Source organism: Mastigoproctus giganteus, chromosome 12, assembly GCF_048544385.1.
Source record: "Mastigoproctus giganteus isolate SK-2022 chromosome 12, ASM4854438v1, whole genome shotgun sequence".
In the NCBI taxonomy this organism is placed as follows: Eukaryota; Metazoa; Arthropoda; class Arachnida; order Uropygi; family Thelyphonidae; genus Mastigoproctus; species Mastigoproctus giganteus.
Window position 1 is genome coordinate 43,505,893 of NC_143586.1, and position 26,507 is coordinate 43,532,399.

Sequence of the window (26,507 nt, forward strand, 5' to 3'; positions counted from 1 at the left end):
CCTTTCTCAGTGCTTATGTCACACCAAGCAGACTCAACATTGCATTGTCCCCCAACATCAATTGGAGGCACTTCCTTAGGTTTTATGTGTGTTTTAAATAAGAACATAACCCCTCCCGGTCTTCCTGTCCTATCTATCCTTTCTGTATACATTGTACTCCCCAAATTCCGATTCTGCACTGTTTATGTCTGTGTGACACCAAGTCTCTGATATCCCAACAATATCTGCCTTTGATGTCTTGCCTAGCACTTCAAGCTCATCAAATTTATTAACTATACTCCTAGCATTGGTGTACATGCAAGTATACATGCACCTGTTTCTACTCTTAGTTACCCTAACACAGCCCATGTATTTGCTTGTTCCACTATGACTCCCAGCAGTCCTGGAAATCCCCATTGCCTTGCTTTCCAGGCTGCTGCTCAATTGCATTTCAATAGAAGCAGTGCATGAATCATTTTCACCTCTGCCATGTAATGTATTATTCTGTGCTCTTATCCACTGGCGTAATTCATGAATTGGTCAACATCCTTTGGATTTGTATAAAACGTTTTCGTAGTGGGGGAACAAACCCATCTAACAAGGCCACTATCCTCGCATATCGCACAGCGGTAATAATCAATCATTGTACCCCCCCCCCTTATGCCGAAATCTGCTAATTTGTGGTGCTTTTTAGCATTTGGCAATTAGCGCCTTTTTTTTGTGAATGTACCTACTGTCAAAAAAGTCTGGCTACGCCACTGGTAATAATCATCTCCCTAACCACACCGGATGAAAAAGGCTGTTTCGATTCCCGCGAGGAACCTTTATTGGCCTTTTTCACTCTGTCACTGAGTTATTCGGTCTCAGGCGAAAAGAGCAAGATGATTTTTCTCCGGAAAACTCGATTTTTTTTTTTGTCTAGCAATACAGACAAACTGACCAGCGGACAAGCGCAATTTAACACATGAGTGGAAGAGGTTATTCTCAGGTAACCACAATCGTTTCTAAACCTTAACAGTAGTAGGGTTTAGAAACTATTAGGATTAGTTTTTTTTGTTGTTGTTTTTCTTTTTAAAGACCATTCAAAAAAAGTCAGGACGTTGTCCACTTCACCCTCGAAGGTAAATTGGTGATGGGTTGTTGTAGAGTTTTAGGCGCATCAAGAACTTAGGCCGTATTACGCCGTACATAATATGTCTGTACATTTCATGTGTTTTGTGATCAATTTGCTAACCTAACCAAAAATCCTGACTTTCCGAGAGAATAAACCACGTTACCCTCTGTTGAGACTGACTGACTAATTCATTCATTTGTGAAAAAGGTCCATAAAAATTTCTCGCGTGATTCCAACTCATATCTTTCCCAGCCGGTGTGGAACGACGATGATTATACCAACTGCGCTACCCATGAGGGCAAGGTAAATTGATTTTATAAAAAAAATAATAAAAACTCTAAAATTTTATAAACAGTTATGAACCCAAGATTGTTAGCATTTGGACTGGAGTCGTTTATTTCAAATTTAGGAGGATTAGAGATGAGAAATAACAGTTTCTACTATGGTATCTACCTTGTTTTCGGTTTAATTGTGCAGACATTAGAAACCAAAGCAGTTCGTGTTTCTGAGGCATATCGTCATTAGACAAGTTAGAAAATTGAAATTATCATTGCAGCTTATAACGGATACAAAAGTTGAGAAAAAAAATTCATAAATCACATTTCTGGGGGACTAGCAATCCTAGTTGCTTTTACTTTAAAGATCAGTATGTACCTAGTGCCAGTCTACAAATACAAACCGAGTTCATTTAGAACCAGTATAATAACCGGATAGTAAATTCTAGTCAACGCGTTCAAACTCACTAAACTCCCTTTCTTTTGGACAGCATATTTAATGACAAATATCTGCCTGATTATCCTTGCATATGGCTTTGCTCATGTCTCCTTTCAGGAGATATTGCCAGGAGCAATATGTATTGACTCCTGGAATTGTAACCCACAGATGGTTCAGAACCTAACCATTTGGTTAAGTAGCTATAAGTTACGAATTTATTCTCAGGCTTGATACTATGTGAAATGAACCACAGTCGATAACGCAGAAAAAACAGCCAGTTATTTTTAAATTTTGTTTTATTTTTTTGATAATATTGGAGGTGCGGATTACATTTTTGCCATTGGCCTCGCAAAAGTTTCCCAACTCTACTGTAATGGGCAACTTTATCTCAATTGCTCAACTCCAACCCCCACCCCATGTACTGTCGTCCATCATTTTCTCGTCATAAGTCATCGACTAAGGAATCATTAGTAGCAATCTCAATTTAGTAGCAGCTTAATTGAGATTGCTACTAATGATTCCTTAGTAGTAGCAATCTCAATTTAGTAGCAGCTACTAATGCAATTACTAAATAATAAGGTAAGGCATTATCAGTGAACTGTATGCATAGGGTGTAATGCGTTGCAGCAGAGACAATAAGGGATCGCAGATGTGTACAAGCAAGAGCAACACAGTTTATCTCTTATGCTGAAGGGAACCTCACATGTTGAAATTCAGTGGGTATATGATTCATTGACCTACGAATGCGCGAATGAGAAAATCGAATCGCTAGTTTAGGGTAGCACCAAAGTAGCTTTGTGTGTGTGTGTGTGTGTGTGTGTGTGTGTGTGTGTGTGTGTGTGTGTGTGTGTGTGTGTGTGGTGTGTGTCAGGCGTCAGTATATTCTTTTGTAATTACATGTATTGTTTGATTATTTTGTTATCCAGTGGACATAAAATCGGTGTTTCAGGAAGGAAACCCAGTAGCCCTCTACTGAGTTCGACTAATTCAACCACATTATAAAAAATTTCGCATCATTGATGGGATTGGAACGCAGGCCTTTTCTACTTGGTTGAAAGGATGGTGATTATAACCACAGCACTACCCGCGAGGACCAAAACTTTATCTTAGCATTATCAGGGGCATACGATACAAGAAAGCAAGCTTATAGAGCATCAGCCAAGAAAAAAAAAAAAAAACATTTCACACATCCATTCACTCTAAACGTTTGTCCAGTTTCCCCTTCAATTTATTCAAGCTATCAGCTTCCACAACGACAGATGAAAGTTTGTTCCAGCAATCAACTGTCCGCTGACTAAAGGCAAATTTCCGCTCATCTATTCTATAACAATCTTTCCTCAATTTAAATTTATGCCCCCTCAGTTTCGTAATCTGAGCAAGGGGAAGAATCCCATCAGAATTGAGCCTGCTCAGCCCATTCAAGGCCTTATACACCTCAATCAGATCACCTCGCAGGTACCTATTCTCCAGACACAGCAATTTGCAGAATTTAAGCATTTCTTGGTAAGAGGACCCGTTCGTTCCCCTCACCAATCTTGTTGCTCTTCTCTGTACTCATTCAAGCAACTCTACATCCTTCCTAAAATGAGGCCTCCAGAACTATACGCAGTACTCAAGGCGTGGCTTAGCCATTGCCTTATTCAAAGGGATAACATCTCATTTTCCCTACTAGAAAAATTCCTGTATATCATTGACAAAACCTAATGAGTTGCTCTGACAGCCTGTCTGCACTGATCAGAAAACTTCATATCTGACTGCAGAATTACTCCCAGGTCTTTTTCGTTTTCTAACACCCTAAGTGTAGTACCCCACAATTAGTACGTTACTCTGAGGTTACTTCTACCCATATGCAGTACTTTGCATTTATCAATGTTAAACTTCAGTTGCCACTTCTCAGCCCATCTGACCAACTCTCGTGTTGCAGTACTACACTGCCATTACTGTCATTAACAACCCTGCCATCCTTTGTATCATCTGAAAACTTCGACATTAAGTCTGATATACCTTCATCAGTATCAATGATAAATATACAAAACAACAGTGAGCCCAACACCGAACCTTTGTGGACTCCACTAATAACATTAGTCCATGAAAAGCAGCGTCCATTGATTACCACTCTCTGTCTTCTCCCACTCAACCAGCCTTTTATCTATTGTATCAACTTGGCCTTAATACCATAGGGCTCTAATTTGTACATTAATCTTCCATGCGTAATATCCTGAAGGAAGAAACACTCTAGATCATGATTTTCGTGTCGGACAAGCAAGCACAATTGTCACGGTAAAAAATGTTGTCATTGCATACAGCATGATAAGGACGAATCGATGTACGAAAGTTGAAGCGACCAGAAACAGAATACCATCATCGGTTTCCTACATAATCATTCATGATCTATTTCACTTTACTTTTTTTCAGATCGGAATTCAGGAATATCTACACGAAGTTGGGTCCACACGATGAAAGCAATCATCTTCAGAGCCCAAATTTTCGTAATATAATGTCAATATACTTGTTACTCTCCATTAAGTTTAATGATAAAAATTTGGGACCTTGGAATCCCTATTAACACAAACCCAAATTATTTAAAGGGTCAATAAAGAGGTTCAACATCATACAGGGTGGTTGTCAGTGTTGATAATATGAGCAAAAAACTGACACATGTACGAAAGTATTTTTTAACAGGCATACGTTAAAATAAAGTTAAAGCAAATATGTTTACTTGAAAATCAGTCGAAGCAACATATCTTCATTTGCATTTCGGAATCAGTCCTGGGCTTTGGTATTCCATCTCTTTTCCACATTGAAATTCGGTGTGCTGTTTTTTGATCGGTACAGACAACTGATCTCTACTGGTGAAAAAGGTCTGCGCAGTAGCACAATGGTTATAATTATCGTTCTTCTCACATCGGGTGGAAAAGACCTGGGTGTCGATTCCTATTAATGACACCAGGAACTTTTAGGGTTTTTTTTTTTTTACTCCGTGGCTGAGTTAATCGGTCTCGGACATATACAACAAGGTTCTCTCCACCATAAATCCAGGTTTTTTGTCCAGCAAAATAGGAAAATCAACCAAAAAATGTTATTACGGCCACTCAAGAACTAACCTATATGCCTGTTTATTATGTCCATAAATTGTGTGTGTGTGTGTGTGTGTGTGTTCCCTGGTCGATTTACTGGTGTCTGCTGGACGAAAAACCCGAGTTGCCGGGGGGAAACTTTTTATGTACAGCTGAGACCGACTAAGACGCGCGGAGTGAAAAAAGCCAATAAAAGTTCCTAGCGCCATTGGTGGGATTCTAAAATGGGCCTTTTCTAGCTAGTGTAAGGAGTACGGGGATTATGACCACTGTGTTACCGCACGGACTTATTTACCAGAATAGCTGCTGGCCCGTTTCTTTCCCTATGACGAGGAGGCGGGCCATCGGTTCAATTGCTATATCACTAATAAATCTATCTGAAAATGAGACAAGCAGGCGTTCTGCTTGAAAAATAGATTTTTTTACGTCCAGTTCGTCTGCGCATGAAGCACAACAGTATCGTCACCGTCCTTTCCACACCGGATGGGAAAGGGCCGGGTTCGAATTCCATCGATGACGCGCGAAGAACTTTTATGGTTTTTTTTTTCACTCCGTACCTGAGTTAATCGGTCTCAGGCGTAGATAGCAAAGTTTTTCTCGGCAAAGGTTGGGTTTTTCGTCCAGTAAAGCATGCAGATTGACCAAAGAACACATGAAAGGTACAAATACAATACACACGGATAGTTGAAAGTATCTTCCCAAGTGACCCCAATGTAATAGTTTAGTTGGTTTTTTTGTTTAATCCAGATTCTTCTTGGCAATCTCCTATAATTTAAGGAAAAGTCCTACCCTGGGAACCGTTCAAGCTTGTTAGCATTAGCATTAGCATTAGTAAAGGCATTTGATGCAAGAAAGCAAGCTGATGCAGCATCAGCCAAAAAAAAAAAAAAAAAAACCCACTTCCACTTCACCCCTCTGTTCGTTCAAAATACCTGTCCAGCTGAGCCTTAAACTTATTTAGGCTCTCAACCTCCACTACAAGGGATGGAAGTCTGTTCCACCAACCAACCACCCGCTGGCTAAAGGCAAATTTCCGCACGTCTATCCTACATCTGTCTTTCCTCAATTTGAATTTATGCCCTCTCAGGTGATTTTTCTGAGATAGAGGAAGAATCCCATCAGCATTGAACATGCTTAAACCATTCAAGGCTTTATACACCTCTATCAGATCACCTCGCTGGTGCCTAGTCTCCAGACACTGTAATTTGCAAAACTTAAGCCTTTCTTCGTAAGAGCACCCCTTTGTTCCATTCACTAATCTTGTTGCCCTTCTCTGTACTCGTTCCAGCAGCTCTACATCCTTCTTGAAATGAGGCCTCCAGACCTGTATACAGTACTCTAGGTGTGGCCTGACCATTGCCTTATACAAGGGAATAATCACTTCCTTATCCCTGCTGGAAAACTTCCTGTATATCATTGACAATATTCCATGAGCTGCTCTTGCAGTCCGTCTGCACTGCTCAGAGAACTTCATATCTGCCTGCACAACCACCCCCAAGTCCCTTTCATTCTCTACCACTGTCAGTGTAGTACCACAGAGTTGATACGTTGCTCTGGGGTTGCTGTTTCCCATGTGTAGTACTTTACACATTTAACAAATTTTTCAATGTTAAACTTCATTTGCCACCTCTCAGCCCATCTGCTCAACCTTTCCAGTTCCTGTTGCAGCAGCATAGTGTCAGTAGTGTCCTTGACAACCCTGCCAACCTTTGTATCGTCTGCAAACTTGGACATTAAGCTTGATATACCATCATTAATATCATTTATAAATACAGAAAACAATAATGGATCCAACACTGAGCCCTGAGGGACTCCACTAATAACATTAGTCCACGATGAGCAGTGTCCATTGATTACCACTCTCTGTCTTCTCCCCCTCAACCACCCCTTTATCCATAGCAGCAATTTGCCTCCAATGTCACACTGCTCCAATTTGTGTAGCAGTCTTCCATGTGCAACAGTATCAAAAGCCTTTCTAAGATCCAAGTATATAATATCAAAGCTATTCCCTGCATCCAGTTCTTTTGTGATTGCATCATAGTATCCAATCAAATTGGTCAGGCAAGACTTCCCCTTAACAAAACCATGCTGTGTCTGAGCTCTAACTGAAGTCTTGTTTGAACCAGCAAATCTATCGCAGAGCATACGCAATTCACAGACGTATTATATACAGCGCAATTTGGCCTAAATTGTGCCTAAAACCCTGCACCAACGCAATTCCCGATTTTCCAAGAGAAAAACGATGCAAGCCTCTCCTGAGACCGACTAGCTACGCCACGTTGTGAAAAAGGCCAATTCAAATTATACACGTCATCGACGGGATTCGACCTCGGGTCTTTTCAACTTTTAGTGTTGCCAATGGCAACACTAAAATACCACTTGACCTGCTTGAAGTGATGGTGCATCAAAGAGTTAGAGGATTGAGACTGCTGGTTCTGTATGATTGCTAAAAAAACACATGGGATGTCGAGTATCTTGCAGGGGGAGGGGAGAAGAATCTGTGGTGTGGGCCCCTGTTTTCTGCTCTTGCATCCCGAAGGTATTGTTCTAAATTTACGTTAGTTGAATATTAGTTAATAAATTTCTTTAAATTACATTAACTAATGCATATGTTAGTTATAAAGTACAGTGAATTAATTTTAATTATCGCAAGGGTTTATCCCTGATCATCGATTTTTTAATGTTCTATTAAAACTGTAGTTTTAATAGCGACCTCTCGTGGAAATTTCTCTCTTCAATATTGTAGTGGCGATCAGGTAGCTTTTGGACTTTCGCTGTTTGTGTACGTCAGTTAAAATGGCAAAGCTGAATACAAAGGTATGTGCTTACGGAAATCTCTCTTCATCCGAAAGTAACTAAGAGGTGTACTTTTAACTTTAATAAATTCAGCATTATATTGAGTTTTGCGACCTTTTAAAATAATTTATTTTGTTTATCAATGTGTGCAACTCTAATACAATACTTATGCATGTTTGGGCACGCAACATACAAAAGTGGAATAACCAATAGTATTGGGTGAATCATCTTAAAAAAAAAAAAAAAGATGAACAAAAAATATATTAATTAACAAGCATGTATTTCATGTGTAATTTTTTCTACCCTGAAGTGCGGTTATGCTAAGGCCTCCGTATTATAGATCATATTTGTAATTCAGATTTCTGACTCCTGTATTAAAGTACAATTGGTAATCGATGGTAGGGAGGAATGCAATAGGTCAATTTAGTTTTGTTTTATTGTCATAAACTTTACAATGCATTGTAAAGTTTACATATTAATAACAATAAAACAACCTGAGGTGTGAAAGGAAAATAAGACATTAACAAAACTTTAGGGAAGTCATTTTTGACTATGCAAAAGCATAACACTGCTGAAATTCTTTAATCTTGTTTCAATAGAATTGATGTTTGGGATTTTATGAAACTTTATCACACTGGTACTATGATTAAAAATAAAAGTATAGTGTGCCAACTTAGGCTTTGAAATCTCACCATTAATTTTCAGAATTTCCAATGAAATGGCTAACAATAGTGATAAATGAATTATTTAAAGTTACTTTTAAGGATATTGATTGAAATTTTTCAAAATAGGTAAATTTTATTTATTCTCACAGTGGACTAAATTATTTTTGAATTGTAAATCTTCTTGAGATTTCTCTTAATGAGCACTTCAGAGACTGTATATTGTACCAAAAAGAATTTTGCTCAACTGAATACTGCTTTGAATCTACGTGATGTGCATTTTTATGCAATTAATTAATCTGGTATTTTTTAGTCGTGGAGAGATGACAGTAATGTAACAAAACAGGTAAGAACCTTATCATACAATTTTTACTTATTGTACCTATAATTGTGCTTAAACAGTTCGTGAATTGTAATTAGGTGGGGGGGGGATCACCTGCTAGATATTCAATCTGCCATTCCTGAAATATTCTACTTCAATTTAATGCAAAAGCTAAACAATTCTGTCATGTACATTTTCATTTCAGAATCATATTCGGTGTAGATGATCCTGTGATTTTTCTGTATTACTGAAATATTGTGAAGTCTGCCATTAATGTGTTAAAGTTCGGTGTGGAGAAAAAGAAATCACTTGACTAATCCATATAGAGATTTGGGAACTACAGCCAGTATTATTGACAGAAATTCTCACATTGAGACTGAAGTGAGCAGTAATCAATCTTTGTCATTCCATTTTTGTCAGGCAAAATGCTTGACAGAAATGGCTATACAGTAATGCTTGTTGGCAGTTATGGATAAGTTGGACAAATCTTTGTATTTTCCCATCAATGTCAAACAAGTGGACCTTCTCATGCCAGCTAAAATATGCAACAGTTTCTGGCCAAAAGATAATTGACTGTAGTCATTCAGATTGTGGGTCTTTGTGACTTCTTCATTTGTTCTCACAACAATTTTGTTCTGAAAGGGTGGAGATTTCCTGATGTTTTGGAGAATCATGAAAAATTAGATGTGCTGGAGGGAAGGGGTCAAAAAATGGGCTCAAGTAATGCTTCCAGCAGTGGCAGATCAGACTGCATATCATCTCAAGGGAGAGGCTGATGAGGGGAAGGGGACACCTAGTAAATGATAACATTCACCCTCCCCTTGCCCATTTTAGACTGATTCTATAACAGATTTTTGCCAGTTGGCATTTGTACCAGGTTTGTTCAACCTTTTAAAACAAATGGGTATGTGTGTTGGAAATATTCAAAAAAATATTATGCACAGTGGATTACACTAATAACATTGGTTTAAGTGATACCTTCTTATTCACTTCATTATAGAGCAATGTGGTGATGCAATCAGAAAGAATAACACCTTATTCTTTCTGATTGCTGATTTCAGTATAACCTGTGGATGCAGCACAAGTATGTCTTCTTGGATTTATATTGTAAGTTTATATGTATAGTAAATGTTATGGTCATATTAAAAAAAAAAAAAAAAATTGTCACTTGCCAGATATTCCATGCTGTAATTTTTTTTTTTTTTTTTTTTATGTGAACCCCAAACACGAGAGGTATTAGAACCTATAGTACTTAGTACTGTGCTTGGGTTGGAGGTTGAGAAGACGAAAGAAGATATTTGTTGACATTGGACTTGAACTTCTGTAGATTGTAATTTTCAGGAAATACGTATGAAGGAAGGTAGTTCCAGAAAACGGCAGTTGAATGAATAAACGAGGAAGATGAAAAGTTGGTACTGTGAGTTTGAAGTTGGACAGTAAATGGATGTTGGCTGGTGGGGGCACGTGTCGGACTATTTTGAAAAAGAGAGCGGGAATTATAGAAGCCAATTCAGAAGAACAGTGCCCATGGAAGTATTTGTAGAAGCATTCGGCAGAAACAGTACTTCTATGAGATAGAGAGTGGAAAGACTGTTAGAGAGGAGTCATTAATTAACCTAACTGCTCTATTCTGAATGGAATCTAGAACCCTGAGAGATGTTTTGGAGGCACAGCCCCAGATGTGGGAGCAATATTCCATGGTAGGGCAGATTTGCGATTTGTACAGAGTGAGCAGCTGTTTGGAAGAAAAGTAACGCCGAGAGCAAAAGAGAAAACCAAGTTTTTTAGATGCAGAGGAGGCAATATTTGTAATGTGCTTGTGACAAGAGAGATTAGAAGTCAGGGTAATCCCCAAAAGAGATATATCATTTTGCCTAGAAATCGGAGTGTCGCCGATTTCTAGGCAAAATGATAAGCATAGGAGCAGAAGAATCCTTTTTGCGAGATATAAGACAAGACTGAGTTTTAGAAAGGGTTGAAATCAACTAAGTTGTCTTTGCCCCACTGGAGAATAACCTGAAGATCGGCATTTAAGGAATTGGTAGCAGATTGTCGAGAAGTTGAAGCTGATTGAGCAGGACAAGGTTTCTCAAAATGGAAAGTGGAATGCAATGTGCTATCATCAGCAAAACTATGGATAGGATTTCCAGTCAATGGATGAAGGTCATTAATATACAAGAGGAAAAGAGTGGGGGAAAGAACTGAACCTTGGGGACACCGGCATTAGTGGAGAAGTTAGAAGACAGAGAGCCATCTACCATCACCCTCAGTGAGCGATCAGAGAGAAAACTGGATAACCAATTACTAAAAACAGTTGGCAAACCATAAGATGGAAGCTTGTTTAGAAGACCTTTATGCCAAAAGCGATCGAAAGCCTTTGAGATGTCAAGAGCAACTGCTTGTGTTTCACCGAACCTTTCCATTGAATTAGTCCATAAATGGGTAACATAAGCTACAATATCACCAGTGGATGGACACTGACAGAATCCATACTGGCGATCGTTGATCAGATGGAAAGTTTCTAGGTAGTTTAAGAGTTGGCGGTTAATTGATTTCTCCATTACTTTAGAAAGAGTAGAAGTAATTGCAGTGGGATGATAATTGGATGGGAGGGATTTGTCACCCTTTTTAGGAACTGGCTGGATATGAGCAAATTTCCAAGCAGAAGGAAAAACACCTTTGGAATAAGAAAGTGAAAAAAGGCGGCAAAGAATAGGAGTAAGTTCAGGAGCACAGGTTTTGAGAACAAGTGGAGAAATACCGTCAGGACCTGGAGCTTTCTTAGCATCAAGATTCATCAAAATCCTTCTGATATCCTTTTGACGGAAGACCACAGGAGGCATTGAATGGTGCGTGTTGGGAATGGTGGGAGGTGTTTTACCAAGATCATTAATACATGAGCTGGAACTAAAATGGGATGCCAGCAGGTCAGCTTTATCCTTGGCTGAAGTGACAACAAAACCATCTGGTTTGGACAGAGGTGGGAGCAGAGATGGGCAAAAGTTGCGGCCAGTAGCTTTGGCAAGAGACCAGAATACTCGGCTACCGTTAGGGCAAGAAGCAAGTTTTCTACTCTTAGCCTGTTCAAACTCTAGTTTGGACTGATTAATAACTGCTTTACAATTGTTGCAAGCTTCGGTGTAGGCAGAAAATGAAAGTGAAGAATTAGAAACAAGGCCAATTACGATATGCAACATTCTTCTCTTGAACAGCCTTAGCACATTTATTGGTAAACCAAGGTTTAGATAAAGGACGAGATTTTAAAGTGGAGTGTGGGATAAAGGATTTCATTCCTGCAAGAATAATTTCACTAACACCATCTGAGCAAACGTTGACATCAGAAGTTTTGAAACAGTAATCCCACCAAGGAAAAGAAGAAAAGAAGTCTTGCAGGTCATCCCATTTTGCATTCTTGTAATGCCAAACAATACAAGGTTGGGAATAGCCATGAGATAAAGGTTCCATTGGAGAAGAGACAATCACCAAGTTGTGATCTGAAGTGCCTAAAGGACCTCTCACTTCGACCGTGTACTTAGAAGGGTTGTTTGTGAGAAAAAGATCAAGCGTATTGATCCGGTATTCTTGTAGGTAAATGAACAATCTGTGCTAGGTCATTAGTAACTGCAAAAGCCTCAGCATCTCGACCTGCTGGGTCGGTGTGACTAGAAAACGGAAGCCAGCTGGAGTTGTGAACATTAAAATCACCAAGGAAAATTAACTCACTGTTAGGAAAGTTGGACTGGAGAAAGTCAAGTTGCAAAGAGAGGAAGTCAAAGAGCTCCAAGTGATTAGTGGAGTTTGGAGAACGGTAGAGACAACAGATGAATTTGACACAATGAGGTAGAGAGATTTTAAGCCAGAGAAGATCAAAGAGAGGAGATTCCAAATTGCCAAGTCTCTGACAGGGAATATCAGAATGGACATATGCACAAGTACCACCTTTGAGGCGAAAGGAATCATACAGCGAATAATTTGGGCATCTGAGATGAGCAGTAGTTGAATCAACCGATAACTGAAATTCTGTCAGAAAAAGTACATGGGGTTTGGCAGACTGCAAGTGGAAATGTATATCGTTGAGATTAGAATTGAGACTACGTATATTTGTGAAATGAATTAGGATGTGCTTGATTTCCTGAAATAATCTACATACTTGAGATTTGATGCAGCAAGCTCAGCAATTCTGTCAATTTTTCAGAGCCCTTCTCACAATCTACAGCAGGGATGGCCAACAAGTCGATCCCGGCTTTATTTTTGGTCGATCAAGACGAATTTTAAATATACAGTCATCCCTCAATTTGCATGGTCAGGTATACCACCAAAATTTTATATTGTGCAGAGGGTTTCGCTACCTGCGCGTTATTATTATTATTTTTTTAACGAAGCTTCAAAAATAGGAATGAAGAGCAGATTTTGAATTTTTTTTTTTTTTTACATGATTGGAGATTTCATTGAAAGAGAAACACATTTCACCATTATAACGTAAAATACCACAGGATTTCAGCTATCAGTATTATTGAAAATGCAATAAGATTGAGTTTACTATGCGTTTATAATTAGATTGCACTAACAGAAAAGTGCAAATTGTTTTTATTGTTTTATGGTCATGACCTCCAGAAATAGCTTTAGAGAAATATCACAAAGGTATTCAAAACTGATTCTTAAGGATATAACCAAACAGAGCAATAAACGGTGGTGCTTTGTCCAGTTATTTTGGAAATAACTTCCTCATTCCGGAATCCTCATCATCAATTATCCTACATTAGCTGTTCAGACAGAATATTTTTCCGGTTTGTGCAACTTAATGTTTTAATTGGCAAGCATTGTTTTTGCTGATTTAATAACTGGACAGTACTTATATGTTAATTTAATACCTTTTGATTTAAAATGAATACTACGAAAAAGAGTAAAACGTATCATTTTCATCAAGAGTGGGAACTAGAATACTTTTTATAATGGTGAAAGAAAAATGTTACTGTTTGATTTGCAATGCTTCCGTGGCGACTCCCAAAAAAGGAAATTTAGAAAGGCACTTCAACACACTCCATGGTAAATACTAATCAGATTTTCTGCCGAATAGTGACATCAGAAAAAATAAATTAGGAGAACTTATATCTAGATTACTTGCGCAACAAAATTGCTTCGTGACACCTAATTTACAATCTAAAGTAACTGTAGCATCGTTTAAAGTGAGTCATCTGGCAAAAAAATGCAAATCATTTTCTGATGGTCAATTCATCAAAGATGCATTTTTAGAAATAACAGATCCTCTTTTTGAAAATTTTAAGAACAAAAATGAAATTAAAAGTACCCTTCAAGATCTGCAATTATCTCGAAATACCGTGATGCGACGCATCGAAAAAATAAGTAAAAATGTGAACAATTGCGTGCTCTTATTGTTAATTGTGTGTCCTTTTCTTTACAACTGGATGATTCTGCAGACTTCAGTGATACATCTCATTTTTGTTATATTTTTCGATGATTCAGCCACTAGAGAAGAACTTCTGGGTATGGTTTCGTTAAAAGAAAGAACTGGAGGTCTTGATATCTTAAACTCATTCAAACATTTTATTGAAAAAATTAAATTAAATTACCACTATTTAAGCTCATATCAGTAACAACAGATGGAGCTAAACCAATAACGGGACATCTTAACGGATTCACCGCATTGTGCCAAAGGGATGATGAATTCCCAGATTTTTTGAGTTACTACTGTATCATCCACCAACAAGTGTTAGCCAGCAAAAGATTAAATACTATATGTTATGGACATTGCTTTTGAAATTGTGAATTCCATCAGAGGACAATCTCTTCAAAGGAGACTTCAAAATGCAACTCGATGAAAAAGAACCAGATCTGATATTACACACAGATGTGGCTGAATAGGAGTAAGTTTCTACAGAGATTTCGAAATTTGCTGAATGAAATTAAAAAATTTGTTGATCAAAGGGGAGATGATTATCAGCAGCTACAAGATATGGAGTGGTTGTGTGATCTGGCTTTTTTGGCAGATTTTACCAGTAAATTAAGTGATCTGAATTTGAAATTACAAGTAAAAAATAAAAATGTGGGTGACATTAGTAATATTTCTGCATATAAATATAAATTTTTGGCAATGTCTAAGGATCTCAAAGGAAAAAAATTCGATCATTTGCAAAAATATCCTGTTTTTGAATTTAATAGTGAGAAATATGTTTCTGAAATTCAGAATGTTGTGGACGATTTTGAAACCAGAGTCAGTGATTTTAAAACAATTGAAGATATTGAAGACAATTCAATATATTTCTTATCCATTTAATGTCGACTTAGATACGAAACAAATTGCGTGAAAAATCTGCAATTTTTCACATGGAGAAAATATTGCTTAAAAATGAAATTATTACATTGCGAAATGATATCTTCCTAAAAGCCAGGTCATCAGAAGAAGACTTTTGGAAATATGTTTGCCAAGAAAAGTACCCAAATGTAAAAAAATGCAGTGAACTTTTAAATGCAGTAGCCTTTTCGTATTTGAAACAAAGACGAAGAATTGCTGTACTCTTACGGACTTGCATACAGAATATTCTTTATGGTCGGACTTATCACAGTATATCCCCGATTTTGAAAGCTTGGCAGATGACATGAAGATACAAACTTCGCATAAATTAAAATTTTAAATACATATGAATTTAAAATAAAAATTCTTAATTGTATTGAATTTTAAAATTTATAAACAACATTTTGACAATACGAAATTTTTAGAAATCTTCAAGTACCGTGTTAATGGACTAGAAAGGAATAGCGAAAGCTTAAAAAGCGGTACTCACCTTGAAATTAATCTGCGATGGTTTACTTAGGAAGCGTGGTTAATGTTTAAGTTGAATTGTTGAATTGAAAATTAAAAGGGAGGGAAGTAGATAAAAGTTGACTGAGTTAAATAGGCGCAAGGAAATAGAAGTGTACACATCCAATCCTTGGTTGTCATCGAAATAAAGAGAAGAAGGAATGATTAAAAACTATGTAAGTGAATCCGATGAAGCCAATAGTCTTTACGAGGACTTTCGTTAGTTAGAGAACGTCTTCAGTTGGCAATGTGTGGGGAGAGAACGCGCGTGATATTTTAAGAATAAAAAATTATACTCTCGTGATGCCTTTTTTGACATGTGGGAACTTTAATCTCGAGAGGTTCCAAATTGGGGAAAGATTGAAGGGGAGTTTAGAATTTAGAATTTTGAGGTTAGAGTGGTGCTTGTACCATTCAATAACTAGGGCTTCATATTGGAGTATTCTGTAACTGGATTTTAGTTTAATGATTGAAATGGCAGAGTCGATGAGCGGGTTGTGGTTGTGAGTCTGGGCATGAGTTGTAAGTTCTGTGACAGATTGGTTGGACATGAGACTATGAAAATGGTAGTATGCACGGGTATTGGATGTTTTTGATGAGCCAAATTTAGTAGTGGTACTTCCGATATAACATGTGTTGCAGTTTGGTTGACAATTGATGAGGTATATAATATTATTAAGGTCGTTTGTAGGATATTTGTATGAGTCTTTATAGGTGCTGAAGAAGGATCCTAATTTGTTGTAGGTGGAAAAAACAAGGGAGATATCAGTGTTGTTAAATAGGCGTCGGAACTGTCCTGCTAGTTCATTGTGGTAAGGGAGGACTATGCGGATGTTTGTTTTATTTTTGTCTTTGGTTGGGGTGTTAGATTTAATTTTATTTTTAGCGTTAAGGATTGTATTTAAAATAAGTTGGTGGGGGTAACCTCTGGATATAAATTTGTCGGTGATATACTGTATTTCATTGTGAAGGTCAGTGGGTAAGGAACTGTACTTTAGTGCATTGTGAATTTGGTTATATAAAACTGCCTTTTTAGTGTTTAGAGGGTGATGAGAAGCAAAATGTAAGTATTTACCGGTGTTTGTATTTTTCCTGAAAATTTTCGTATTTAATTTTGTGCCTGTTATATAGATAGTAAGATTAAGGAAATTAATCTGATTATTTTGTCCAATTTCAAGGGTGAATTTAAGTCTATCGTGTACAGAGTTAAGTTTTATGAAGAGGTTATCAATAATGGATCTGTTGCCTATTACAAGAATGTCGTCGGCATAGCGCATGTATAGTTTTAGTTCAGGGGGAAAGGGGTGTAGAATTTGGCTTTCAATGGCGGCTAGGTAGATTTCAGATAATGGGGCTGAAATCCCTAGTCCCATTGGTAAGCCAAATATTTGTTGAAAGATTTTTTTGTTGAATCTAAAAAATCTTGCTTCTAATAGAAGGGTGGTGAGTTCAAGGATATGGTCTATAGAAAGGGAGGTACGTTTTGTTAAGGTATCGTCTGTTTCTAAGAATTTGCGTAGGGCTTGTAAAGTAAATGGGATATGGACATTCGTGTAAAGAGAAGTAACGTCATAGGAAGCTAGGATGTCTGTATCGGATATTGTGATATTATTAATTTTTTGAAAAGCTTGATTGGTGTTATTGATCTTGAATGTGGAAAATTTAGTAAGGGGGGTTATGATTTTAACCAGGAAGGAGGATAAATTAGCGAAAGCTGAATTGCTGTATGATACAATTGGTCTTAAAGGGTGGTCAGCTTTGTGTAACTTGATAATCCCAAACATGTGGGGGAGGATGTTATTGCGAATTCCAATTTGCTGTAGTGTGGAAAGGTTGATTTCCTTATTTTGCCTGAGTTTCCTGAGAATTATATCGAGTTTATTTTTGAGTCTTGTGATGTTATGGTTATTAACATTTATGTATGTGTTTGGGTCTGCTAAGATGGATTCTAATTTTTCGGTGTAGATGTCTTTATCTATTATAACGATCGTATCACCTTTATCAGCTTTTTGAATAATAACGTTAGAATTTTTACTGAGTTTGTGTAAATCCATAAGCTGTTGTTTTTTTATATTAGAGCAGGAAGAAAGTTTGGTATTAATAATACTATTTGTTTGGTGCATTAGGCGCCATTTATCGGGATGATGTTCGAGTTTGGACTGGAGTTCAACGATGCAGTCTTTTATAGGGTAATGTTGATTTTTGATGGCAAAATTAAAGCCATATTCCAGGCCAGAAAGTTCAGCGGGTGTAAAGGATTTGGAAGAGAGGTTAACAGTGGTGATTTTTGTGGGGGAACGAGTCGTAAGGGAATTCCATTTTTTATTATGTCTTTGTGTTATTTCTTGGTTGGTAGCATTAATACGTATATTGTTTTTGTTGGTGAACTCGATCCAGGCATGAGGGGTCATTTCTTTTTTAAGGTAAAATCTGAGTTGGTGTATACTATTTAAAAGGCTATATTTTTTGTTATATCTCTTCCTGATTTCTTCACGGATGATCATAATAGATGTGCGGTGTATGATATGGGGATATTTTTTGCAATTATTTTTAGGAAAAATGCGGGCAAATTTAGGGATGATATTGTGGTGGAGGCATTTTTGTAAAAAGGCAATGTGTAACTTATTGGAAAAATATTTGATGAGTATACTGGTTAGTTGAGTTTTTTTATGATTATTAGACATGTCTAAAGGCATCAGAGAGAATAAAGAATGTGAAAAAATTAAAATTGGAGGGGCGGTGCAGATAAGGTGTCGGTTATTACCGTTAAAAATATCTTATTAAATTTGACAATACGAAATTTTTAGAAATCTTCAAGTACCGTGTTAATGGACTAGAAAGGAATAGCGAAAGCTTAAAAAGCGGTACTCACCTTGAAATTAATCTGCGATGGTTTACTTAGGAAGCGTGGTTAATGTTTAAGTTGAATTGTTGAATTGAAAATTAAAAGGGAGGGAAGTAGATAAAAGTTGACTGAGTTAAATAGGCGCAAGGAAATAGAAGTGTACACATCCAATCCTTGGTTGTCATCGAAATAAAGAGAAGAAGGAATGATTAAAAACTATGTAAGTGAATCCGATGAAGCCAATAGTCTTTACGAGGACTTTCGTTAGTTAGAGAACGTCTTCAGTTGGCAATGTGTGGGGAGAGAACGCGCGTGATATTTTAAGAATAAAAAATTATACTCTCGTGATGCCTTTTTTGACATGTGGGAACTTTAATCTCGAGAGGTTCCAAATTGGGGAAAGATTGAAGGGGAGTTTAGAATTTAGAATTTTGAGGTTAGAGTGGTGCTTGTACCATTCAATAACTAGGGCTTCATATTGGAGTATTCTGTAACTGGATTTTAGTTTAATGATTGAAATGGCAGAGTCGATGAGCGGGTTGTGGTTGTGAGTCTGGGCATGAGTTGTAAGTTCTGTGACAGATTGGTTGGACATGAGACTATGAAAATGGTAGTATGCACGGGTATTGGATGTTTTTGATGAGCCAAATTTAGTAGTGGTACTTCCGATATAACATGTGTTGCAGTTTGGTTGACAATTGATGAGGTATATAATATTATTAAGGTCGTTTGTAGGATATTTGTATGAGTCTTTATAGGTGCTGAAGAAGGATCCTAATTTGTTGTAGGTGGAAAAAACAAGGGAGATATCAGTGTTGTTAAATAGGCGTCGGAACTGTCCTGCTAGTTCATTGTGGTAAGGGAGGACTATGCGGATGTTTGTTTTATTTTTGTCTTTGGTTGGGGTGTTAGATTTAATTTTATTTTTAGCGTTAAGGATTGTATTTAAAATAAGTTGGTGGGGGTAACCTCTGGATATAAATTTGTCGGTGATATACTGTATTTCATTGTGAAGGTCAGTGGGTAAGGAACTGTACTTTAGTGCATTGTGAATTTGGTTATATAAAACTGCCTTTTTAGTGTTTAGAGGGTGATGAGAAGCAAAATGTAAGTATTTACCGGTGTTTGTATTTTTCCTGAAAATTTTCGTATTTAATTTTGTGCCTGTTATATAGATAGTAAGATTAAGGAAATTAATCTGATTATTTTGTCCAATTTCAAGGGTGAATTTAAGTCTATCGTGTACAGAGTTAAGTTTTATGAAGAGGTTATCAATAATGGATCTGTTGCCTATTACAAGAATGTCGTCGGCATAGCGCATGTATAGTTTTAGTTCAGGGGGAAAGGGGTGTAGAATTTGGCTTTCAATGGCGGCTAGGTAGATTTCAGATAATGGGGCTGAAATCAACTCAACTAACCAGTATACTCATCAAATATTTTTCCAATAAGTTACACATTGCCTTTTTACAAAAATGCCTCCACCACAATATCATCCCTAAATTTGCCCGCATTTTTCCTAAAAATAATTGCAAAAATATCCCCATATCATACACCGCACATCTATTATGATCATCCGTGAAGAAATCAGGAAGAGATATAACAAAAAATATAGCCTTTTAAATAGTATACACCAACTCAGATTTTACCTTAAAAAAGAAATGACCCCTCATGCCTGGATCGAGTTCACCAACAAAAACAATATACGTATTAATGCTACCAACCAAGAAATAACACAAAGACATAATAAAAAATGGAATTCCCTTACGACTCGTTCCCCCACAAAAATCACCACTGTTAACCTCTCTTCCAAATCCTTTACACCCGCTGAACTTTCTGGCCTGGAATATGGCTTTAATTTTGCCATCAAAAATCAACATTACCCTATAAAAGACTGCATCGTTGAACTCCAGTCCAAACTCGAACATCATCCCGATAAATGGCGCCTAATGCACCAAACAAATAGTATTATTAATACCAAACTTTCTTCCTGCTCTAATATAAAAAAACAACAGCTTATGGATTTACACAAACTCAGTAAAAATTCTAACGTTATTATTCAAAAAGCTGATAAAGGTGATACGATCGTTATAATAGATAAAGACATCTACACCGAAAAATTAGAATCCATCTTAGCAGACCCAAACACATACATAAATGTTAATAACCATAACATCACAAGACTCAAAAATAAACTCGATATAATTCTCAGGAAACTCAGGCAAAATAAGGAAATCAACCTTTCCACACTACAGCAAATTGGAATTCGCAATAACATCCTCCCCCACATGTTTGGGATTATCAAGTTACACAAAGCTGACCACCCTTTAAGACCAATTGTATCATACAGCAATTCAGCTTTCGCTAATTTATCCTCCTTCCTGGTTAAAATCATAACCCCCCTTACTAAATTTTCCACATTCAAGATCAATAACACCAATCAAGCTTTTCAAAAAATTAATAATATCACAATATCCGATACAGACATCCTAGCTTCCTATGACGTTACTTCTCTTTACACGAATGTCCATATCCCATTTACTTTACAAGCCCTACGCAAATTCTTAGAAACAGACGATACCTTAACAAAACGTACCTCCCTTTCTATAGACCATATCCTTGAACTCACCACCCTTCTATTAGAAGCAAGATTTTTTAGATTCAACAAAAAAATCTTTCAACAAATATTTGGCTTACCAATGGGACTAGGGATTTCAGCCCCATTATCTGAAATCTACCTAGCCGCCATTGAAAGCCAAATTCTACACCCCTTTCCCCCTGAACTAAAACTATACATGCGCTATGCCGACGACATTCTTGTAATAGGCAACAGATCCATTATTGATAACCTCTTCATAAAACTTAACTCTGTACACGATAGACTTAAATTCACCCTTGAAATTGGACAAAATAATCAGATTAATTTCCTTAATCTTACTATCTATATAACAGGCACAAAATTAAATACGAAAATTTTCAGGAAAAATACAAACACCGGTAAATACTTACATTTTGCTTCTCATCACCCTCTAAACACTAAAAAGGCAGTTTTATATAACCAAATTCACAATGCACTAAAGTACAGTTCCTTACCCACTGACCTTCACAATGAAATACAGTATATCACCGACAAATTTATATCCAGAGGTTACCCCCACCAACTTATTTTAAATACAATCCTTAACGCTAAAAATAAAATTAAATCTAACACCCCAACCAAAGACAAAAATAAAACAAACATCCGCATAGTCCTCCCTTACCACAATGAACTAGCAGGACAGTTCCGACGCCTATTTAACAACACTGATATCTCCCTTGTTTTTTCCACCTACAACAAATTAGGATCCTTCTTCAGCACCTATAAAGACTCATACAAATATCCTACAAACGACCTTAATAATATTATATACCTCATCAATTGTCAACCAAACTGCAACACATGTTATATCGGAAGTACCACTACTAAATTTGGCTCATCAAAAACATCCAATACCCGTGCATACTACCATTTTCATAGTCTCATGTCCAACCAATCTGTCACAGAACTTACAACTCATGCCCAGACTCACAACCACAACCCGCTCATCGACTCTGCCATTTCAATCATTAAACTAAAATCCAGTTACAGAATACTCCAATATGAAGCCCTAGTTATTGAATGGTACAAGCACCACTCTAACCTCAAAATTCTAAATTCTAAACTCCCCTTCAATCTTTCCCCAATTTGGAACCTCTCGAGATTAAAGTTCCCACATGTCAAAAAAAGGCATCACGAGAGTATAATTTTTTATTCTTAAAATATCACGCGCGTTCTCTCCCCACACATTGCCAACTGAAGACGTTCTCTAACTAACGAAAGTCCTCGTAAAGACTATTGGCTTCATCGGATTCACTTACATAGTTTTTAATCATTTCCTTCTTCTCTTTATTTCGATGACAACCAAGGATTGGATGTGTACACTTCTATTTCCTTGCGCCTATTTAACTCAGTCAACTTTTATCTACTTCCCTCCCTTTTAATTTTCAATTCAACAATTCAACTTAAACATTAACCACGCTTCCTAAGTAAACCATCGCAGATTAATTTCAAGGTGAGTACCGCTTTTTAAGCTTTCGCTATTCCTTTCTAGTCCATTAACACGGTACTTGAAGATTTCTAAAAATTTCGTATTGTCAAATTTAATAAGATATTTTTAACGGTAATAACCGACACCTTATCTGCACCGCCCCTCCAATTTTAATTTTTTCACATTCTTTATTCTCTCTGATGCCTTTAGACATGTCTAATAATCATAAAAAAACTCAACTAACCAGTATACTCATCAAATATTTTTCCAATAAGTTACACATTGCCTTTTTACAAAAATGCCTCCACCACAATATCATCCCTAAATTTGCCCGCATTTTTCCTAAAAATAATTGCAAAAAATATCCCCATATCATACACCGCACATCTATTATGATCATCCGTGAAGAAATCAGGAAGAGATATAACAAAAAATATAGCCTTTTAAATAGTATACACCAACTCAGATTTTACCTTAAAAAAGAAATGACCCCTCATGCCTGGATCGAGTTCACCAACAAAAACAATATACGTATTAATGCTACCAACCAAGAAATAACACAAAGACATAATAAAAAATGGAATTCCCTTACGACTCGTTCCCCCACAAAAATCACCACTGTTAACCTCTCTTCCAAATCCTTTACACCCGCTGAACTTTCTGGCCTGGAATATGGCTTTAATTTTGCCATCAAAAATCAACATTACCCTATAAAAGACTGCATCGTTGAACTCCAGTCCAAACTCGAACATCATCCCGATAAATGGCGCCTAATGCACCAAACAAATAGTATTATTAATACCAAACTTTCTTCCTGCTCTAATATAAAAAAACAACAGCTTATGGATTTACACAAACTCAGTAAAAATTCTAACGTTATTATTCAAAAAGCTGATAAAGGTGATACGATCGTTATAATAGATAAAGACATCTACACCGAAAAATTAGAATCCATCTTAGCAGACCCAAACACATACATAAATGTTAATAACCATAACATCACAAGACTCAAAAATAAACTCGATATAATTCTCAGGAAACTCAGGCAAAATAAGGAAATCAACCTTTCCACACTACAGCAAATTGGAATTCGCAATAACATCCTCCCCCACATGTTTGGGATTATCAAGTTACACAAAGCTGACCACCCTTTAAGACCAATTGTATCATACAGCAATTCAGCTTTCGCTAATTTATCCTCCTTCCTGGTTAAAATCATAACCCCCCTTACTAAATTTTCCACATTCAAGATCAATAACACCAATCAAGCTTTTCAAAAAATTAATAATATCACAATATCCGATACAGACATCCTAGCTTCCTATGACGTTACTTCTCTTTACACGAATGTCCATATCCCATTTACTTTACAAGCCCTACGCAAATTCTTAGAAACAGACGATACCTAACAAAACGTACCTCCCTTTCTATAGACCATATCCTTGAACTCACCACCCTTCTATTAGAAGCAAGATTTTTTAGATTCAACAAAAAAATCTTTCAACAAATATTTGGCTTACCAATGGGACTAGGGATTTCAGCCCCATTATCTGAAATCTACCTAGCCGCCATTGAAAGCCAAATTCTACACCCCTTTCCCCCTGAACTAAAACTATACATGCGCTATGCCGACGACATTCTTGTAATAGGCAACAGATCCATTATTGATAACCTCTTCATAAAACTTAACTCTGTACACGATAGACTTAAATTCACCCTTGAAATTGGACAAAATAATCAGATTAATTTCCTTAATCTTACTATCTATATAACAGGCACAAAATTAAATACGAAAATTTTCAGGAAAAATACAAACACCGGTAAATACTTACATTTTGCTTCTCATCACCCTCTAAACACTAAAAAGGCAGTTTTATATAACCAAATTCACAATGCACTAAAGTACAGTTCCTTACCCACTGACCTTCACAATGAAATACAGTATATCACCGACAAATTTATATCCAGAGGTTACCCCCACCAACTTATTTTAAATACAATCCTTAACGCTAAAAATAAAATTAAATCTAACACCCCAACCAAAGACAAAAATAAAACAAACATCCGCATAGTCCTCCCTTACCACAATGAACTAGCAGGACAGTTCCGACGCCTATTTAACAACACTGATATCTCCCTTGTTTTTTCCACCTACAACAAATTAGGATCCTTCTTCAGCACCTATAAAGACCCATACAAATATCCTACAAACGACCTTAATAATATTATATACCTCATCAATTGTCAACCAAACTGCAACACATGTTATATCGGAAGTACCACTACTAAATTTGGCTCATCAAAAACATCCAATACCCGTGCATACTACCATTTTCATAGTCTCATGTCCAACCAATCTGTCACAGAACTTACAACTCATGCCCAGACTCACAACCACAACCCGCTCATCGACTCTGCCATTTCAATCATTAAACTAAAATCCAGTTACAGAATACTCCAATATGAAGCCCTAGTTATTGAATGGTACAAGCACCACTCTAACCTCAAAATTCTAAATTCTAAACTCCCCTTCAATCTTTCCCCAATTTGGAACCTCTCGAGATTAAAGTTCCCACATGTCAAAAAAGGCATCACGAGAGTATAATTTTTTATTCTTAAAATATCACGCGCGTTCTCTCCCCACACATTGCCAACTGAAGACGTTCTCTAACTAACGAAAGTCCTCGTAAAGACTATTGGCTTCATCGGATTCACTTACATAGTTTTTAATCATTCCTTCTTCTCTTTATTTCGATGACAACCAAGGATTGGATGTGTACACTTCTATTTCCTTGCGCCTATTTAACTCAGTCAACTTTTATCTACTTCCCTCCCTTTTAATTTTCAATTCAACAATTCAACTTAAACATTAACCACGCTTCCTAAGTAAACCATCGCAGATTAATTTCAAGGTGAGTACCGCTTTTTAAGCTTTCGCTATTCCTTTCTAAACAACATTTTTCAATGTGTTGATTAACTTTTTTAACCTTGTGCAATGAAATTTTTGAAGTGGTAGATCGTGGCACATTTTGAAGGGTAAAAGTAGATCGCATCACAAATTAAGTTGGCCACCCCTGCTCTACAGTGTATCCCATGATTTTGCCTGATTTCCGAATTATTATGAATTCTGCCATGGTATTTCAGAAATCCAGAAAAATAATTCCAAAAAAGTAGTAATGACAATTCAGCCATTAGGAAACTTATGGTGATTATAATACTAAGAAATAATAGTAATGATAACCTTGCTGGGAGAACGATACTCATTCATGGCATATTCTTATGAAAACAATCAAATACAAAATAAAAGTGCACAAAGTCAGTAAGTTTAAAATTGTTCCCTTCCCCCTCAGTGTGGGCAGTTACGTTATGACGAAACTATTATATAAGATGATCTTAGGAAAATTGGTTGAAGTATGACAGAGATTAAATATTTTTATTTCTAATGTGCATTTTAAAAAATCTTATAACTTAAAAGTAATGCACAAAAATGAAGTTCAAAATTGGCTTTTTTTCGGCAACGATAATGTTCTCTTAAGCATCATGTAATATCTAATCATACCAATCCCTCCACACAAATTCACGGTGCCTCCATAGCCAGGTGGGCAGGAGCAGCAGTGCATAGCACACGCTTCTTGATTAGACCGGGGTTCGAGCCCGTGACCAAATACGGAGAATGCGGAAAGGTCAGGGAATGACCACAGCATATCCCCGCAGCAATATGGCCTTAGTTGCTAATGCTCCTAAAAACCAAATAACAGCAACACAAATTCATTCATTGATATAATTTGGCAGAATGTCCCTGTGTGTTGCTACTCACTTGGTAAGAACCACGACCACTTGCTAGCAGCAATTTTTTTTTTTTTTTTTTTTTTTGTTGATATTAAAGCTTCTGTGATACTTGACTTTAATTAGTTTCTTATATTTGGACAGTGCAGCCAGGTCCTCCTGTCTGAATGGGTTCCTGCAGCAGCAACAACTTTGAAAAGCAGATATCACAGAAATACTGATAATAGTATATCACAATTCCATAGTCCAAACTTATGTGGTATTCATAAGTTGTTACTGATGTTTCAATTGTCCAGTAATATGCAACGTAATGATCAGACATCCTGCT

At 36.8% G+C, this 26,507-nt stretch overlaps 1 protein-coding gene across 1 annotated transcript in view; it reads left to right on the plus strand.

Moving 5' to 3' along the window:
- Nucleotides 1-7,604: 7,604 nt before the first annotated feature.
- The window catches only part of RpL11 (ribosomal protein L11), a 43,557-nt gene continuing 24,654 nt past the window's right edge, over nucleotides 7,605-26,507 (plus strand). The window contains exon 1 of the mRNA XM_090386883.1: nucleotides 7,605-7,701. Within this exon, the coding sequence (XP_090243009.1) occupies nucleotides 7,681-7,701 (21 nt within the window). The 5' untranslated portion in view covers nucleotides 7,605-7,680. The remainder of the gene's footprint in view (nucleotides 7,702-26,507) is intronic.